The sequence below is a fragment of the Microcebus murinus genome, chromosome 2 (genome assembly GCF_040939455.1).
Source record: "Microcebus murinus isolate Inina chromosome 2, M.murinus_Inina_mat1.0, whole genome shotgun sequence".
Classification (NCBI taxonomy): domain Eukaryota; kingdom Metazoa; phylum Chordata; class Mammalia; order Primates; family Cheirogaleidae; genus Microcebus; species Microcebus murinus.
In genome coordinates this window covers 114,630,141-114,650,128 of record NC_134105.1, presented here as the reverse complement: position 1 = coordinate 114,650,128, position 19,988 = coordinate 114,630,141, and the positions used below count along the sequence as shown (strand labels likewise).

General features: G+C 47.1%; 1 protein-coding gene and 1 non-coding gene across 3 annotated transcripts in view; both read right to left on the bottom strand.

The window, feature by feature from the left end:
• The window catches only part of RCSD1 (RCSD domain containing 1), a 68,131-nt gene extending 67,744 nt beyond the window's left edge, over positions 1-387 (bottom strand). For both annotated transcript variants that reach the window (XM_012783870.3, XM_076000361.1), the window contains exon 1: positions 217-387. In XM_012783870.3, the coding sequence (XP_012639324.2) occupies positions 217-222 (6 nt within the window). In that variant the 5' untranslated portion in view covers positions 223-387. The remainder of the gene's footprint in view (positions 1-216) is intronic.
• Positions 388-7,338: 6,951 nt separating this feature from the next.
• On the bottom strand, positions 7,339-7,445 carry LOC142869697 (U6 spliceosomal RNA). Its single transcript, XR_012918271.1, has one exon. It is a non-coding gene; the product is annotated as a U6 spliceosomal RNA (small nuclear RNA).
• Between the last annotated feature and the right edge of the window lie 12,543 nt (positions 7,446-19,988).

Here is a 19,988-nt window from a genome sequence, read left to right as displayed (position 1 = left end):
TGAGGTCTTTCCCCGCCTGCGCGCGGCTCTCCTAGGTAGGAGCGGGGACGAGCCTCCGGGCTTGGCCGGGGAGGCGCTGGGGCGGCGGGCGCTCGCCCTTCTGCCGGGCAGCGGCGACAGCGCGCGGTCCCCTGCTCGGAGCAGGGCAGCTGCCTGGGGAGGGGCGCCCAGGACCCCGCCCGCCGCCGGCCCCGCGGCCCCGCCGGGGTCCTTTACCTCCATGTCCTTCAGGTGTCGGCTCCGCGGCGGACGCGCTCGCGGTCCCCGCTGTCCCTTCGGCTCCCGGCAGGGCCAGCTCGGGCTGCAGCGGGCGCGGGGCGAGCGGGCGGCGGCGCCGGGCTGCGCTCGGCTGCGGGACTGCCCCGGCCCGGGGGCCTGCGCGAGAGAACGAGGAAGGAGGAGGAGGAGGAGGAGGAGGAGGGAGGGAGGGAGGAGGGGGAGGGGAGGAGAGCAGGGAGGGAGGCCGGCGATGAGGGTTTAAATTTAGACGCAAATCTAAACAGATACTGTCCCTCCCAGGGCAGGACTCAGGAGCGGGAGCCGCGACTCCCTAACGTGCCCAAACATGGGGACGGGCGGCCGCGGGCCCCTCTTTCTGCTGCATTTCTCAGGGCCCCGGGCTTGGCCGGTCTCGGTCCTTCTCGACCTCTCCCTCCTTTAATGTCTTCTTTTTCTTGTCCCCCCCAATTAGAGTGGTCCTTTCGTCATTTTTATTCCCGTTCCTTTACGATTTCCTTCTTTCTGTCCATGCTTTCTGCTTTCTATCTCCTCTCTCTGTGCTTTTAATTGCGTTACTGTCGTACCTGGGTCCCTGGAGTCCTTCGGAGGCGAGTGAGCGCCCGCCAGGGGTGGGGGACGCCGTGTGCTCCAGGGCCCCCCAGACCAGGCGTGGGCGCTCAGCGGGGCACCCGCGGGACACCGGTCCCCGCACACCTCTTTTCCTCTCCACCTCGCAGGGTCACATGTTCAGGAAGCCACCACCGATCTATCCATCTACCATCTGTGTGTGAGGACAAGACAGAGAGAAACAGGGGATCCAGGCAAAGTTTTGCAAGCTCCCTGAAGCAGTGCATCTTTCCCCCAAACTCTGCTCTGATTGATGCCTGGGGCTTTGTGGGGATTTCAGCTCCCACAAGCTGCTTGTTAAAGGGCCTTCCCTCCGTTCCTACTAAATATAGCAAAGGGCCAGAGCCTAACCGTCCTATGCCCACAGTCCCAGCACAGCAACCAGCCCCCAGGGCTGTCCCCGCAAAGAGGGCAGCAAACAGGCTGCGCGGGAGGGACGCGGGGACTGGAATCTGCACGAAGGACATGCTCTGCTACCTGTTCATGTGCCGGCTGCCAGCCCTAGGTGGCCCTTCTCAGTCCTTCCCCCAGGGCAGAGAGAAGGAGAGGGCAGTGCCTTCCGGAGACCTGTGAGTGGAAGGGTATTGGCTGGCAGGGACACCCCTCTGTCATCCTGCAGAATTCTCATGCCTCCCAACCCTGTCCCCTATCCCTGACCCCAACTCAACCAAGGAAAGGGAAAGCCATCACAGAGCTGGACCGTGAGACAGGTGACGGTGAGTGACGAGAACGCAGGTGTGGAGGAACCGCTAAGGACACACGCTGAGGCTGAGTGCCTGCTTGGGCCACAAAGAACGGCCCTGATTCTGCTCGTCCCAACACCATCTGTGAGCCTTTAGGCACTTAGATTGCTGTTTTGGGTACCACTCTTAGAAATATTGCCCCTTTCCTGTTGTAGAACCTTCTAAGTTCTGACTTTCTAAAACACTAGCAGTCCTAGTGGTTTCTAGTTCATTTAACTCTGCTGAGCATAGAGGCAAGACCCCTGATTTCAGAAACAGAAAGATTGAAGGCCAAGTCCCATCTCTGCTGCTTTCTAGCTGTGTTTCCTTAGATAAGTCACTTAACCTCTCTGATTCTCATTTTCCTTACTTGTACAGTGTAGTAGGCACTCTGGAAAGGGTGGCTATTTTTATAATGCTTAGCCTCATGTATAAGCACCAAATGAATAAGGCCCTGATATTTCTGTAATTTAGAGCCAGGGACTCAAGGGCTCAGTGAAAGGAGCCCCTACTCCCAGGAATGAATGGTGAGCCCCTTCCTATGCCAGCCACATGGCTGCAGAGGTAAAGACGCTAGGGCAGAGTGACAGCAAAGAAAGGAAATTTCCAGGTAACCTGCAATGTACACTTGTGCTTGTAATTTTTTTCTTTCTTTCTTCTTTTCAGAGGTTCAGGACAGAGTTGGTGATAGACGCATCAAGGATTACCATGTCTTCTAACCCTGCCCATGGGCCTTTTTCGTTTCTCCCTCAAACTAGTCCTCCTTTTTGCTCAGAATGGGGCTGCCCCAGCACAGGTTTCTGGCTTCACAAACAGAAGGGCGGAAATGCCTACCCAAAGGAAACCGTTAGGCCCAGATAACATCACAATCACCCAAGGTGACTCGCAGCTGCTCCCCAAGCCCTGCTCAGGCCTCCCTCCGCTGAGAACGGATGACCACAAAGCAAACAAGCGTGGCCTCTCCCTTGCTCCTGGGTCCCTGCCTTGCTCCTGGGTCCCAAGTGCCAAGCTGAATGCTGCTCCAGAGCTGTGTGGGCCCCAGGCAGAGACCTTCTCCTGAGGAAGGGGGTGGAGAATGGGGAGGGAGGGGCAGAGGGGAGGAGGGATAGCCCAGAGCTGGGCTCTAGAGTAGGCGTGGGGTGTATACACCTCTTATCTTCCCCTCTTGCCTCTGCTGAAGATCCCCAGAAGCCAGAAGAGAGATAACCCAGCTGATAAACACCCTGTTTTCCCCGTGTCACTAGGGATTGTGACAGTCGCTCTGTGGGCTGGGAGGAGCTGACACCCCAAGGGGAAGGGAAAGTGGCTCTGGGAGGGGTTGGTTCCCTTCCCTCTCTGGGGGTCAGGCTGGCTCACAAGGACCCACTTCCTTCACTCTCCCCCTGGGCCTTCCCCTTCGCAATCCCTGACAGCCTGCCCCAGCCGGGCAATGAGTAGGGATCATCAGGGACCTGAGAACATGGAGCACCCGAGACACAGCTCAGGCCACCGGGAGGGACATGTGTGGAGGAGCCCATGTCCCGTAGGTTGCCCCAGGCACATAGTAGGCCTTCAGTAGATATTTGGGGAATGAACATGTGGATGAATGAACGAGTGAGTAAAGCCACTTAGTAGAATTTTGCTTTTATTTATTTATTTTTTCTTTTGTAATTGAGATTTTATTGGTTGTGTTGGGGATCAGTACACACATTTCAATTTGCACACAATTCTTAACATATGTACCCAAAATCCTAAAAAAACATCTATTTTGATGCTTTTTAAACAGTTATTCCAGTGATTCTCCAGCTTAAAATTTGGAGACAAGTTTTCCTTAAGAGGATATCAAGTGCCAGTATCTTCAAATGTTGATAAGCTGTTATATAAGTCCCACCAATTCGCAATTTATTATCATATATACTGCATACTCAAATTTTCAATCTTTCACAGCACATTCACAAAGTTATTAGGAAAACAGGACTACCACGACCAAAGATGTTACAGAGTATACACAATTCTGACAGAGACAGCCATGATCAAAGAGTGGTTTTCTTTAGGAAACAAGTCTACTAAGAAACAACATGGGAATAGAAGTAATTTAAAATGTTCAAGACATTAAATGCAGGCCTGGGACTCCATATTGCCATTTAGTGTGCTTTATATTATAAATGATGGGGGTTATAAAACTAACCCCCATCTATGGAATGTTAAGCTGACACCCAAGACAGTCAAAGCCTCCCATAATTCAATATCCCACACTATTTTCTGGTTGTACCAAAAAATACACAACCAGCGAATGATTTCACCTCTTAAAAAAAAATAATTTATGCTTAAAAAATGGGATGAGGTGGGATTCCCTCCTTCTTAAAAATGTTTCTAGAGCTACTAAAAAAACCTTGCATTTACAAAATAGTTGATAAAAATATTCCTCTGGATTGTACAAGAAGGGAGACAGGGACCACTGATAAGACACGGGATATGATATTAATCAGACTTCTTTCTCTCCTGCTTCACCAGAGGCTGGACTCTCCTCAGTTTTAGTTTCTCCATTTTCTGCAGGTAAATCTTCTTTAGTTTCTTGGTTAGCTACTTCGGCCTGTTTTCCCTTTGCTCCCCTTTTCCCTTTTGGTTGCACTTTTTTGTCTGAAGATTTATCCTTTGCTGCTGCCTTTTTGGGCTTCGTTTCCACTTTTGCAGGAGCAGGTTTAGTTGACAGCCACGCAGATCTCCTCTTGGGCTCTTCCTTCACCGCACCTTCAGCCAAGCTGACCTTCCAGACTAGAATTTTGCTTTTAAATCAAAGGTGGCTCTGCAATGGGAAAAAGGACCCAGTGGGAGGAAAGATCATGAAAGGCCACGACAAGTTAAGTAGTAAATTACCTTTCAAGCAGAGTTGCAAAGAGCTCCAATCAGTCAGCTCTTCATGTTGGCCACACTTGCTGCTGCTCATCTATTTTAAAAATTAAGAGCAAGAAGCAAATATTCTTTCATTGCTATAAATTCTAACTATACACACACACACACATGTGTACACATATACACACACATACATGTCTGGTAATTTGGCAAAACAAAATAAAATGAAACACCAAAAAAAAACACAAAAAACCCTAAAAACCCCTAATTCATTCTGTCACAAGTAACTACCATTGAGGAACAAGGTTGAATACATTGAAATGAAAACACAAAAGCTGAAGTGTTTTTATGTGTTTATGTGTTTTTATGCAGCGGCGGGGCTGCAAGGGGAGGGTGTTGAGCGGTGGGGGAGGCAGTCGGTGGGGGTGGGGGACATCATGAGAAGGACTTCTGACCAGGCCGGTGGGGCAGTGGCCCTGTGGAGATTAGGAGGTTGGCTGCATAGGGAAACTGAGCAAATAAGTAGGTATGTCAAGGACAATGGGAGATAGATTTCTCACTGGTGGGGAAGGATGTACAAATATGCAAAGGAGAAGGGCTAGAATGAACCCTGTGGTGTTGGATTAGTGTTGCGGCAGTGTGTACAGCTAGTGTTACAGCCCTTGTTACAGCTCTTACTCATTTGACCAGGGAAAGAACCGAGTAGCACACGAAGAGTTGGAGAACAGACTTTATTCTTCTACAGCAGACTCAGCACACCTAGTGTTACAGCTCTCTTCGTGTCTTCCGATTTCTCCTGATGTTCTCCCCCTTCCTGCCCTTCTGCCCCTGCTTTTATACCTTGGTAGGGCTCAAGAAACGTCCAATCAACTACAAGCCTTAACATCCAACCAAAAACAGTGGGATTCAAAAATTACCCAATCAGGATCATGCAAGCAACATGGCCGGAAACAGGCACGAGGGTCTGGGGCATTCCGACACTCGGGGTCCCGGCTGGGTGCCTCGGGTGTCGGGGCGGCTGGGTGCCTCGGGGTCCAGCCCCAGCAGCATGCCTTTAACTGGCCACGCACAGCACTGGCCGCCGGAGATGCGGAACTATGGGGAGGCGGCAATCGGCCACGTCCCGGCACCCGACATTTTCTGCATCATTAGAATAGGAAATTTGGTGTGAACTCATGGTTTTCAGTATATATGCAGAAATAGAAATAAATGTAGCTATCAATGGCCCGTGTGCATACGTGTATTTCCTAGTTTGATGCACTGAGAGAATCTGGGAGCAATGACGTGCTAGTGATCACAGGTGTACGTAGAGCCCAGACCTTGATTGTCCACTAATAGAATGAGGACTCCTTGGAGACAATAATTAATTACAGGGCCAGCGCTGGTGTAAGATGACATACGCCTGGAACATCTTATTGTACCAGAAAATAAGGAATTGCTCAACGAGTGATGGGGAGATGGTAAAACAATACAGAAGTCAGTTCGCAGGAGCTCCAGTTAGAAATATTGGAATAGTATAAGAATCAAAATAGATAATGACAGCTATAGATTATAACTCTTCAAATAAAGTAGAAGTTTATGAGTCCACAGTGGTATAGAGAATTGAGCGAGTATGGAGGAGAGAAAGCTCTTACGGCACATGCTGTCTCGGCCCATTTTATGCTGCTATGACAGAATACCACAGACTGGATAATTTATAATGAACAGAAATTTATTTGGCTCAGAGTTCTGGAGGCTGGGAAGTCCAAGAGCACGGTGCTGCATCTGGCAAGGGCCTTCTTGCTGCATTGTAACATGGCGGAAGGTGTTGCATGGGCAAGAGGGAACTTGAGAGAAAGAAAGAGGGGGAAGAGGGCCAAATGCATTCTTTATCAGGAACCCACTCCTCTGATAACGAGCCCACTGCTGGGATAATAGTATTAACCCGTTCATGAGGGCTCTGCCTAATCACCTCTTAAAGGTCCCATTTCAAAACACTGTTGCATTGTGCTAACTCCGGTGGGTAAAAGTGGAGTGAGGAATGGGAGTTTACATCATTTTAAACTAGCTCCCTACAAGTGCCTGATTAATCACCATGGGGGAAAAAAGCAACTTTCCAGAAGAGTAACCGAATAGACACCATGTTAATCAAGTGATCAAAGTAAACATCACCAGTAACGGCGCAACCTGATGACACACGTTACCTGAGTGGTTGCAACAAGAACACAACGCCCTTCCATAATATCCTGGCCAAAAGGGCATAACCTGAATCTAATCATGAGGAAACGTGGGACAAACCAAACAGGAAGACGTTCCTCAAAATGACTGATCTGTAATTGTCAAAAGTGTCCATGCCGGGAAAGTGGAGGAGAGGCTGAGGAAGGGTCCTGGCGAAAGGAGACCAGAGAGACACGACAGCTGGGCTGAATGTGTAGTCCTGGGTTGGCTCCTTTGACTATAAAGCGTATTAAAGGAATTATTAGGATAATTGGCAAAACTGAAAGGAATCCTGGGTGAAGTGTATATAGGAGTTCCTTGTGCTAATTTTACAATTTTTTTTGAAGTTTAAAATTATTTCAAACTAAAAAGTTAAGCAAAAGGGTAGTAGGGGAGGCACTGAGCTTTGATTCTGGACTGACTCCCTCTTCGGTCCCTTTGTCACCCGTTCCTTCCACCCCAGCCTGCCCCAGAGATCCGCAGGATGAGCCAGGGGCCCATGACAATGATACTGGCCTTGGAGAGAGACAGACGGGGCCACAGAGAGAGCCTGGTCCTCTGGAATGACACAGGATGGAGATGGGAAGGGGAAGGGTATTTGACTCTTCCTTTGGAAAAACATCTTTGTGCTGTTTTAGTGGTTTCAGTAAATACATATATTTTTATAACTTTGGAGGACAGATTTAACTTTTTTTGTTTATTTATTTATTTTGTTTTGTTTTCTTTCTTTTTTTCTTTTTTAAAAAATGTGGAACGCTTCATGAATTTGTGTGTCATCCTTGCACAGGGGCCATGCTAATCTTCTCCGTATGGTTCCAACTTTAGTATATGTGCTGCCGAAGCGAGCACCGGGTTTAATTTTTTAAAAAGGAAGAAAACACAAGAGCCGCGCTGGGCTGAGTTAAGGCTGGATGTGAAGATGGACACTGAGCTCAGCTCAGGTACTCTGATAGGGCTGGGGGCAGCCCCATGAGCACGCTCGCTGGTCTAATCACTGAGGCTAAAAAACAGGGTTGATGAAAGATCCAAGAGGATGGTCTAGAGGTTGCAACAGATCACATTCTTCTCCTTCTGGTGCATAATCCCAGGTTTTAGGAGTGAAATTAAGAACATCTACCAAGGAAAGTCAAACCTTCTGAAACCTAAAAAGTACATCACACAGAGTACCTGTGCACTAGTTTCAATTCTGGCTGTAAATTACAATGACCTAGAGAGCTCTGAAAAAATATCTGTGCCTGGACCTCACCCTAGACCAAGAGGGAGCAGGGCCTGGTGATAGTGGTTTATTTAAGCTTCAGGAAAGAGGTAAATTCTGAATAATCTAAGCCAATTATGAAAATACCCTTCTCTTGTCAGAAACAGTTTTAGGGAGGGATAAATGAGGACATTTTGGCTGAGACAAAAGGGAAAAAAATTTATCCTTTCTGATAAAGAAACACACAAGAAGGGATGCCCTATAAATATAGGATGTTATCCTACCTCCTTATAATGATGCCTGGAACTGCGGCAGCCATTTCGCCACCATGAGGCAAAGGAGAAGAGCCAAAGTGTAAGCCTCATGAATGTAGATATTTTTGTTTCTTTTTTGTCAGTGTGTATCTTCTGTGCCTAAATCAAGGCAGGGCACAAATAGACACCCAATAAATATTCATTGAATAAAGAACCAAATGACTTTGTTGAGGCACTGAATTGACCAACCTTGAGGGGACTTTCCCCTGGACTTCTTGTTATGTAAAGCAATAAATTTCTGTGTGGCTTAAGCCATTTGGGTTATAATGCTTAGTTATAGGTGAAGGCATCTCACTTATTCACATAGATACAAACTTAGAAGAAGACAAAATCAGACACTTATGCCAGAACAAAGAAGGAGGCAGACCCTCAGAAAAATGTGCAGCAAAGATGGGGAGAAAGACACTGGCAGGGAGGGCAGAAAGCAAAACATACACATACAGAGAGAGAAACAGAGAGAGGGGAGAATGTGAGCAGAAAAAGGGAGTGGGAAACCTACCTAATGTCCTTTGGGGAGGAAAAAAAAACATTTAGATTGATAAAATAAGAGTAATCATTGTCAGAATTTGAAGTGTCTTATTTTCTATCTAAATTTTAGACAGCAGTTGATATCTATAACCTTTTTTTTTATTATTCTTAACAACAACAACAAAAACGCTGGTTTCTTCTAGAAAGTGAGGTGGTATTTACTGAAATAAAGGTATAATTTTTTGATATAATTCCTTTAGGATATTGTTAGCGATGTTAAGTGACGTTGTGGTCTTGCCACAAACGGCATTTATTAATACAAATCAGGATCTTGAACTGGGCAGGACTGTCCAAGGCCGGAGATTACCCACATGAAGATTACCCACGTGGCCTGAAGATAAATGTCTGCAATGAGGACATACAAATAAATTGAAACAGATTATAAGAAAAAATAGTATCCAATTCCACCTACGATTCGTCCCCTTTGTCTTTTTGTATGGATAACAGGCAGAGAAGTATCTGAACAATTTTCTGCACAATATGTTCTCATTTTCGACTCTGGCAAAGCATTCATTTGCAAAATCTACTAAAAACCTGTGTCCCCACCTGCTAGTTTCTCTTTCCCTCTGTGGTGGTCTCTCTATCCATCATTTGCTCATGAAAGGAACCTGGGAGTCATTCTTGATCCTGCCTTCATCTTTATCAACCAGGTGCTGCGATTCAAGCTCTGACATACCCTGACCTCACTCCCCCGGCCCCTCACAGTCGCCCCGGTCTCACATCTGGATTAGGAAAACAGTGTTGGGCGCGGTGGCTCATGCCTGTAATCTCAGCACTCTGGGAGGCTGAGGCGGGTGGATCGCTCAAGGTCAGGAGTTCGAAACCAGCCTGAGCAAGAGTGAGACCCCATCTCTACTAAAAATAGAAAGAAATTAATTGGCCAACTAATATATATAGAAAAAAATTAGCTGGGCATGGTGGTGCATGCCTGTAGTCCCAGCTACTAGGGAGGCTGAGGCAGGAGGATCGCTTGAGCCCAGGAGTTTGAGGTTGCTGTGAGCTAGGCTGACACCACAGCTCTCACTCTAGCCTGGGCAACAGAGTAAGACTCTGTCTCAAAAAAGAAAGAAAGAAGAAAGAAAGAAAGAAAGAAAGAAAGAAAGAAAGAAAGAAAGAAAGAAAGAAAGAAAGAAAGAAAGAAAGAAAGAAAGAAAGAAAAGAAAAGAAAAGAATGTCATAGTTAATCTCCATGTCTCCTAACTGTTCTCCTCACTTCCAGCCTTGATTCACCATCTCTCCGGTCTATTTCCGACTCCACAGGCAGTTATTTTTCTAAGACACGGAGCTGCCTTCCAGGAGCGCTCAGGAGGAAGGCTCACTTCTTATGCGGCTCACTCACACCCTTTCCAGACACGGCTGTGCTCATCTGTCCGGCCTCTTCTCAACAGAGAACAGCCAGTACTCTAGACTGCAGCCATCCTGAACTACTCTCAGGTCCCTGAACGGGCTCTTTGCTCCACCTGGAATACATGTCCTGATTTGCACAAAGCTAACTTACTCATCTTTCAGTTCTCAGTCTAGGCTCCTCTAGGAAGATGGTCCTCACCGCCAGCACCCCTTTCCCCGCTCCTTTATCCCCTGTGAGGGACACATGTCCTATGTGCTACTTCGTGCCTATGCTGTTTCTGTCATTGCATGGATTGTTGTAAAATTGCCTGCTACTGTCTGCATCCTCCCACTAAACCTTAAGCTTAGTGAGGACACATTCCATTCTGTCTTGGCCAAAGTTCTATGATCGGTGCTGTGCTCAAATATGGTGAATAAACACATGTTGGAGGAATGAGTGGACACTAGCCCATGCAAAAAGGTAGATAATTCATTTTGTGATCCAGTTCTTGCATGTCCGCCTAAAAATGTAGTAATGACATAATGAGTGGTAATCTAGTATAGTGTTTTAGAGATCAGCTCTGAAGCTGACTTCCTGGGTCCAAGTGTGACCTTGATCAAGGTGCTTAACCATTTTGTTCCTCAGTTTCTTCATCTATAAAATGGGGATAACAGCAGAACCTACTGCATAGGGTTGTTGCAATGACTAAACGAGTTAATACATATGAAATGCTTAGAATAGTGCTCACACATAGTAGGTAAATACTGGGTCATTATTGTCATAGTAGCAGCCACACTTTAGCGTGAAGCAATGATTACAACAGGGTCAGGCCCAGGCAGCCAACAGGGCTTCCTCTGCAACGTGACTCTGTGTTCGCCTCTTCTTTCCAAGCCATTCACCTGTGATTTCCACCTGCTCCAAATTTATCTGCTTGGCTACAGCCTAAGCTTGGAGGAAAGACGCATATTTGTCTTATTTCTTCTTATCTGTACTTTACGCAACAGTTCTTGAATATTCTAAGTTCAGACACAATTCTGCATTTTATGCTTGCACATGTCAAAAAAAAAAAAAACAGATAAGAAGGGGGAAGTTTTTAATACCTCAGTTTTAAATAAATGTCACTATCCTGAATAGTGTTTCTTTCTAATGGAAACCAGTTTTGAGTTACCTGGAATTAAATCCTGCATCAGTAAGAGTCCACGGGGGTTTTTCTGGCACATTTTTTCCTAAATTTTACCACACATCAGCTAGTTTATTTGCTCTCATCCCATTGTATAACCTCACAACCCTTGGTGCCAACGTCTTTCCCAAGATTTTACTGATTTGGGGTATGTTGTTATTACATGGCCTGCTTCCTGATATGCGATAGTCTTTGAGATTTTTAAAGACTTATCTCAGTGTATCCAATACCACCCAGGGCCCAGGAGGCAGGCACAGGGTCCCTGTCTTAAAGGGGTGCCATTTATCTGAAAGGGCAAAATAGATCCCTGAACCATTTGAATCAGAATATGAACTATGTACTGAATATCCCAAAGCAGCGCATGACTGGCTGTTGCTGGCCCTGAGGAAGGCCAAGGGAGGAGGATGGAGCTCTGAGGAAGGCCTCAGGGGCAAGAAAAAGAGGAAGTTGACCCAAGCGAGCTCGGTGGGGACGAGGGTTGTGGGCTTTGGTGGAAGCCTCTGAGAGCAAAGAGCCCAGGAGGATGAGGAGGAGTGGAGAGGGGCGTGAAGGCTGGTCAGAGCCCCCTCCGGCCTCCTTAGGTTTGTATCCCTGCTCCAGCAGCTCCGTGAAGGGGGGTGAAGTCTGGAATCCACCCAGCCTCTTTCGGAAACGCCGCTGCACCCCAGCGCTGTTCTGGAAGAAGTGTGTTACGCTTGGTGCTTGCCTGTGTAAAAACGGGTGCTATTTGCATCCTGGAGATTATTGAACTTGAGCGGAGTTGCTTCTGGTTTCTACTTTCTGCTTCTGCTTCCTTCGTTGCCGGTGGAGGGGCTTTTGGGCGGCAAGAAAGAGAAAGAGATGGGGTGAGAGTGAGCAAGGGAGAGAGACGGGACAGCCCCTCACCTGGAGATACCCTGTAGGCACAGGGGCAGAGGTGAGGGCTGGGGACTCAAAGACCCTACCACACAGGGGGTTTGTAGAGGGCGATGTTACTTAATCGTTCTCATCTCCTTATTCGATGATAGTTCTCACCAATCCTTACCCAGGGCTGCGGTGAGGAATTCCTAATCCCAATGACTGTAAATCTGAAACCATAATGAGATGGGTGAGGTGCTGAATCAGACCCCGAGACACAGGACCTGGCAGTGAAGGAGGACGCAGACAGCCCCGATGGAGGGCACACGGGAGGTGCCACCGTGGCCAGGGGAATGGTGTGGGTGGCGGTGATTAAGAGCAGCGTGGGGGTGGGGTGGAAAAGGAATTTGCATCTCATGGCCCCATCGGATCTGAAAGCTCACATCCTGTTTTGCTGTAGTTTGGGCACATCAGTAGCTGAAAGCCTCCTCTGGCCATGGCCAGCCGCAGGAAGCGGGTGTCAGCGGCCTTGCAGGTGGGAACCCAGGTCCCGAGCAAGCACGCCTGAACGGGCTGCAGGCCGGCTCCCACCTGCACCAGGCCCGCTGCCCTCGCTCTGCCCCCACTGTGGGGCCCCAGACCTCGCCCCTCCTCCCCAGAGACTGTCAACAGGAAGTTAAGTCAGCTGGAACACTCTGTCCCCCTTGACATTTTTGTTTTAATTCTGCAGCTGTGTTTAAAGGCTTCATGAATTATCTCTCTGGCTCTGAGTCTTGGGTCAGTCTGTTTGTCTGTCTGGCACTTTGTCTCTCACCCCCGTGTTCCCAGTCACGGGTACCCTAAGGCCAGTAGAGCAGAAAGAGAACGAGGGTTGGTGAGAAGGCAGTGGGACGGTAAGAAAGCACGTTAGGGCCTGTGATATTCGCTGTTGATGAGCTAAGGATGGCGACCTGGTCACTTTCGTGGGAAGAGGAATTCCTAACGCATTGACAGTGCTCGCCTCTAGCGTGCGTCACAGCCGAGCGGGGCTGTCTTTCCCCTGGGTATTCCGTAGTGCCCACTGAGGCGCCTTCTATACACATTCACTTTCAGGAAGCATCGGCAACTCTCTCTTTCCTTGTAATCCATGTCCGATTCTCGCTTTTAAAAAAACACAATCAAGCCCCAGCTTCCAAAGGCAACCTGGTCCTGCTCAAGGTGATATTTCTTAGTCTCTTGTAGCTGCAGCTCACAGCTCTGTCTCTCTATTTGCGAAACGTCTGTCCCAGTACTCAACAGTGCGTGGTGCTGAGATGCATCAGAGGACGATTTTGTTCTTTCCTTGTTGCTTTTCCTTCTACTGCCTCTCGTTAACATCTACAGAGAACAGACCTCTCAACTTAGAGACCCTGAATCTCTAAAGCCACCAAGTGCCTACAAGAAAAGTGGTGATTAGTCTCTCCAAGTGCTTCCTCTTCAGCAGCCCCAGGAAGAGCGACCCCCATTCATCGCGGTAGCTAGTCCGTTGGGCTCACATGTGTAGAACGTCAGAGTTGGCTTTAAAAGACCACCTGGCAAATGGCTTATTGTTGGTTATACAGATTGGTTATGCTTTGTCAATCACTCCCCTTGAAACCTAAGCATGAGAGAACATAGCTCACTCTGTGTGATTAGCCATGAAATTAACTGCTGAAGCCACAGACTGAGGCTACGCTTGAGTGGATAGGGTATAGGCCAGCTATGGCGATGTGTGTCCGGCGGGCTGGGGGCGGTGCCGTGTGGGCACTGAGGGAGGAGCAGAAACAGCCCAGGAGACAAAGCCCTAGGTGAGTGGAAGGGAGAGGGGCAGCTTACAGGTGGGCAGTACTGATCGATCTTTTATCATCTTTCAAAGTGAGACACGAAGACTTTATGTGCCTCCTGATACGATGCGATAAGGAAGACACAGTGACACCTAGGATGTGAAATTTGCAAAAGTAAACAAATTTAAAAAGGCAAAAAATTAAACCGAAGTCTAACCAGGCCTCTAGCTCTAATGTCCAGTTTATAGGAAATATGGCAGATGGCCCATGTGGGACCCACGAGGATTTAATCAGCAGAACCAAGAATGTGGGAAATTTCTATAGATCAGATAAACTGGACTCTTTAACAAATAAATGACATTAACAAAATAAAGAGAGAGAAAGAGCTTTTAGACATTTAAAGAGACTTAAGAGAAGTATCAACAAGATGCAATGTATAGACCTTCATTGGATCCTGATTCAAACACACCATTGTTCTTTTTTTTATTTGAGACAGAGTCTCACTTTGTTGCCCAGGCTAGAGTGAGTGCCATGGCGTCAGCCTAGCTCACAGCAACCTCAAACTCCTGGGCTCAAGCGATCCTCCTGCCTCAGCCTCCCGAGTAGCTGGGACTACAGACATGCATCACCATGCCCAGCTAATTTTTTTCTGTATATATTAGTTGGCCAATTAATTTCTTTGTATTTATAGTAGAGACGGGGTCTCACTCTTGCTCAGGCCGGTTTTGAACTCCTGACCTGGAGCAATCCGCCTGCCTCGGCCTCCCAGAGTGCTAGGATTACAGGCGTGAGCCACCGCGCCCGGCCTCAAACACACCATTGTTCTTGAGGCAGTTGTGAAAAGTTGCACACAGAAAGGGTATAAGATGATGTTTACGAAATCCATGTTACCTTTCCTAGGTGTTATCGTGATGTTGTGGTTATGTTATTAATAGAAATAAAAGTTTTTATCTGTCAGAGATACATACTGAAGTATTCATGGCTAAAATTATGTGAGGTCCACGTTTTGCTTTAAAATATTCCAGGGGAAAACATGGTCAGGAGATAGATGAGGCAGGATTGGGAATGTATTCATAGTAGTTGATACTGGGTGCAAGCAGGTGGGAATTCATAGCACTGTTCTCTCTGGGTTTGTGTATCCTTATAAATTTCCATAATAATAATAATAAAACAGTGAACAGATTCATGATGACCCAGAACAGGTTCTTGATGTAGGAGAAAGAAGAGTCACCAAATTATCTCTGTTGGAGGGTTGCTGAAGGGCAGCCTCCTTTCTATGGTGGTTGCAAGAGTTACTTTATTCATTTCCTTAAAAACTGAAGTGTCTGCTCCATGACCCAGCAATTCCATGCCTAGGCATACTCCCAAGAGAAATGGGTGGATACACCTGTCAAAAGACATGCACAAGCCTATCATAGCAGGACAAATCAGTTTCATCCACTGTAGTACAAAACTAGAAACAATGTAATTGCCAAACAACAACAGATCAACAAATTGTTGAATATTCATATAACGAAATGTTACTGGGTGATAAAAAGAAAGCAACTACTGACACACACGACAACATAGATGAATTTCAAAAACAGTGCTGAGCAGAAGCAGGCACAGAGGAGTACTAGCTGTGACATTCAAGAACAGAGTGACAGATGTGGCCGGGCGCTGTGGCTCACGCCTGTGATCCTAGCTCTTGGGAGGCCGAGGCGGGTGGATTGCTCAAGGTCAGGAGTTCAAAACCAGCCTGAGCAAGAGCGAGACCCCGTCTCTACTATAAATAGAAAGAAATTAATTGGCCAACTGATATATATATAAAAAAATTAGCTGGGCATGGTGGCGCATGCCTGTAGTCCCAGCTACTCGGGAGGCTGAGGCAGGAGGATGGCTTGAGCCCAGGAGTTTGAGGTTGCTGTGAGCTAGGCTGACGCCACGGCACTCACTCTAGCCTGGACAACAAAGTGAGACTCTGTCTCAAAAAAAAAAAAAAAAAAAAAAAGAACAGAGTGACAGATGTTAGAATGATAGTAATAGTTACCCCTGGACTGTGGTATTGATGGGGAAGGGGCACGAGGGACCCTTTTGAGGTGATGGAAATGTTTTACGCTTGATCTGGGTGCTGGTGTACACAAATGTAAGAACTCAATAGAGCTGGGCATTTAAGATCAGTGCACTTTTGTGCACTCTATGATATATATGTTATAACTCAATTTAAAAAATAATAGCCAAGAAATAACAAACTAAAATAGGAAAAGGAAGAAAAAAACTGAAAGTGTGTCGAATTTCCAAAAGAGACCCAATGGAGGGAAATTTAAGATAACATTTTTAGGGTCTAAAAAAACTCTTCTGAGTTCGCAACTCAGAAAGCTGAAGTCCCCTGCTAGGAGAATGCTGCCTGGAATGTCGTACAGCCGTGGTCAGAGGAAGGGTTCCAGTTCTATCCCCTAGACTTTAACCTTGCATTTTCCCTTTTGCAAAATGTATCGGCCCTGTTTAGCCAGCTATTTGCCCCAGAAGCATTAAATAATCCATTCTTTTTTCTAATTCTTTTTTTCTGAAAACATTCATGGCAAAATCCTAATCGTCACCAAATCAACACAGTAAACCAAATGAAGTTGTCATGGACAGAATAAAGAGCACGCAGGCTGCAAAGAAGAAATGGTTTGTTTTCCGGGGCCTCGTCCTGGATTGCAAGGTCCGGGGAGAAGGGGGTTTGGGGTGGGGTGGCAGAGTTCAATAAATGGTACTAGACTAGCTTTCTTACTAGAAGACTGGGGTCCTAAGTCTAGCTATTTTCTGACTAGTTTGTTTGGGGGCAAGTCACACACCTCCTCTTGCTGTCGGTTCCCCGTCTGGGAATCGGGGATGACGACCCTTCAGGGCTGCTGTGAGGGGTGGATCAGATCACGCGCGCACAGTAAATGGCGACTAAAATAGAAGAGGAGTAGGGGGAACCAACATTTCCAAGTTCTTTGTTTTCATCCTTCTACTAGTCCCTCTTCTTCTCTTGTGCCTCTCGGCCCCCAGGCCTTGCTCTGTTGGACAGGACCCCGAAGGCACTTCGCCCCCAGGGGCTCTGCTGCCAGCCTGAGATGGAGCATCTCAGATGTAGCCAGTGCCCTCCTGGCGCCCCGTCCTGGTGCAGAGAGATGGACAGGTTCACTGAGCAAGCAACGCCGGAATTCACAGTGAAGACCCAAATCATATCCTTCCAGACGGTGCGACCACCAGAAGCAAACCCGAGGATGCGTGAAAGGGTGCACTGGATGGATGGAAAGAAAAGCAAAGTCCAGCGTGGCTGGCCTGGGGCGGGGAACACAGCTGGATTTGGACACGCGAGGGAGTCTGGACCTTATCCAGGAGGAGAAGGGGCAACGTGGCAAAGGGCTGGTTTGCAGGGGTCAGATTTGCATTTTAGGAAGATGACTCTGGCGGCAGAAGGACTCAGAAGCAATACATTTGCAGGCAGGAAAACAAGCCAGGTCGCCATCAGCTAAGACATAATGAAGGCCAAAGCTGGAGAAGAAGAAAGGGGTTTGGAAGATATCATGAGGTTCATTTGCCAGGGTGGAAGTGGGGGTAGGGGGTGAGTAGGAGAAGCTGAAAATAATTTGAACTTTGAGAGTAGGGCTACCAGGTTTATCAAACAAAAATATAGGACATCTAGTTAAATCTGAATTTCAGATTATCATTGAATAATTTTTGGTATAAATATGTCCCATGCAATAATTAATCTGAAGTTCAACTTGAATTTGGTGTCCTGTATTTTATTTGGCAACCCGATTTCAGAATCAACTCCCTAAAATGAAAATCTGATTTATTTAAACTCTTGCTCTCTGGCTGGGCGTGGTGTGGCTCACACCTGTAATCCCAACACTTTGGGAGGCCAAGGTGGGAGGATCACTTGAGGCCAGCAGTTCAAGACCAGCCTGGGGAACATGGTGCAACTTCATCTCTAAAAAAATAAGAAAAAAAAATTAGCCAAGTGTGGTGGCACAGTGCTTGTACTCCCAGCTACTTGGGAGGCTGAGGTGAGAGGATCACTTGAGCCCAGAAGTGTGAGGTTACAGTGAGTGAGCTATGATCTGGCCACTGCACTCCAGCCTGGGTGACACCAAAACTATTGTTATCTTAATTTGACTTCCCAGGTAAATAATCCTCCTGCAAAGACACTGTACTTGTCAGATGGAAGGAGTATTTGGGAGTGATTATATTTCTCGTTTTCAACCAGAGAGTCAGCATAGTGTAGTGAAGAGCATTTTTTCCAGTAGCATATTTGTTTCAATGTCATGGGCCACCTGTATGTCATTTATTAAATGTTTTTTAGATCTATAGTAAATTTACTTCTAAAATTTAGCATTGTCTGAAGTAATGATATCCATGAAATCACCAATTCAATGGGCTATATTTTTCTATACTAATTACAGTAAACACATGACTATAAAATAACTTTTCTTTTTTTTTGAGTCACAGATTCACTCTGTTGCCCCGGCTAGAGTGCCATGGTGTCCGCCTAGCTCACAGCAACCTCAAACTCCTGGGCTCAAGTGATCTTACTGTCTCAGCCTCCTGAGTAGCTGGGACTACAGGCATGCGCCACCATGCCCGGCTAATTTTTTCTATATATATTTCTAGTTGGCCAATTCATTTCTTTCTTTCTTTCTTTCTTTCTTTCTTTCTTTCTTTCTTTCTTTCTTTCTTTCTTTCTTTCTTTCTTTCTTTCTTTCTTTCTTTCTTTCTTTCTTTCTTTCTTTCTTTCTTTCTTTCTTTCTTTCTTTCTTTCTTTCTTTCTTTCTTTCTTTCTTTCTTTCTTTCTTTCTTTCCTTTCTTTCTTTCCTTCAGTAGAGACGGAGTCTGGCTCTTGCTCAGGCTGGTTTCGAACTCCTGACCTTGAGTGATCCGTCCTCCTTGGCCTCCCAGAGTGCTAGGATTACAGGTGTGAGCCACTGTGCCTGGCCTAAAATAACTTTTTATCCCCATACTACCTAAAGTTTGCGTGTACACGTTGGGACATAGCAGCAGGGCAGGGGAGCTGTGCTGGGGCAGGTTTGGTCTGACTCTACCAGCCTGGCTCCCCAATCACTGTCTGGACGGGGAGGAGAGGGCCCCACTGTGCTTGCAACCCTGACCTTGACTGGACTAGACCAGGACAAGGGGGACAGTCAGGTTTCTGATGAGGATGGGCAGGTGGGGACCGGAGCTTAGCCTCCAGGCATCCAGCAGGTCCCCGAGGGTTAGAGTTGCATGCAGGGGTGGGACCCACTACCAGAGAGGAGCCATTCGGGGACTGGTGAGGACCAGACATGGCTGCAGGTCGTGGTGGAGGAGTTTGGGTCCCCAGATGAACAACACTTTTCTCTCCAGGGGCTGTAAGCTGATACTCAAGAATGCTTGTTGTGGGGTTTGGACGCAGACTGTGATCTACCTGCTGCACAATGTCTAATTGTTCCTGATTTGTTCAGAAAGCTTGGGTGCAGTTCAGGTTGATGTCAGCGCCTGGGCTGTCCGGCATAGAGGTTTTCCCAGGTTTCCCAGGTTTCTCAGTGGAGCCACCAGAACTGTGACACTCTGAACTGGAACCAACTGGCGATTCTTGTCTAGGCACCTCTGACCCCAAAGGTCATGCCAACAGCCCAGAGGCTCTGAGCATGATCTCAGCATTTCATCCTCATAATAGACCCCACTGTTGTGTTTCCCAAATGCTACAAGGTTCTCCTCCTTCCAGGTTTCACTGACCCCCTGCTGCTAATGAAATGACTCTTGGACTCTGCCAGCATTCATTACTTGGGGCCCCATCTCTCTTTCTGCTCATCAAAATTTAGTCCCCTTGGTGTGAACTAATGAACCCTTGGATATGTTTCCCTGGTGAGCTGGTGAGGCTGGAGACAAGACTCCCATGTCACAGGCTGCTCTGCACAGAGCAAGGCGGAGAGGCTGGGTAGGAGGGACAGTATCGAGTATCAGCTATGGGCCAAGCATTGTACTAAGTCATCCCAGAGACAGATACCATCATCTTCATTTTACAGAGAAGGAAACCTAAATTCAGCAAGATTAAGTAACTTGCATAAAGCAGAAAAAAAAACAAAAAAAACCCCAAACAGCTGGGAATAGACCTCTGGCTTTCTGACCTTAACTCTGGTGGCCTTTGGATCATGACACTTGAAATCACCCTGAGAGGAAGGGTGATGGTTGGCTCAATTTTTAATGCAATGAGAATTTGGGGGGACACCTTCTGTGAG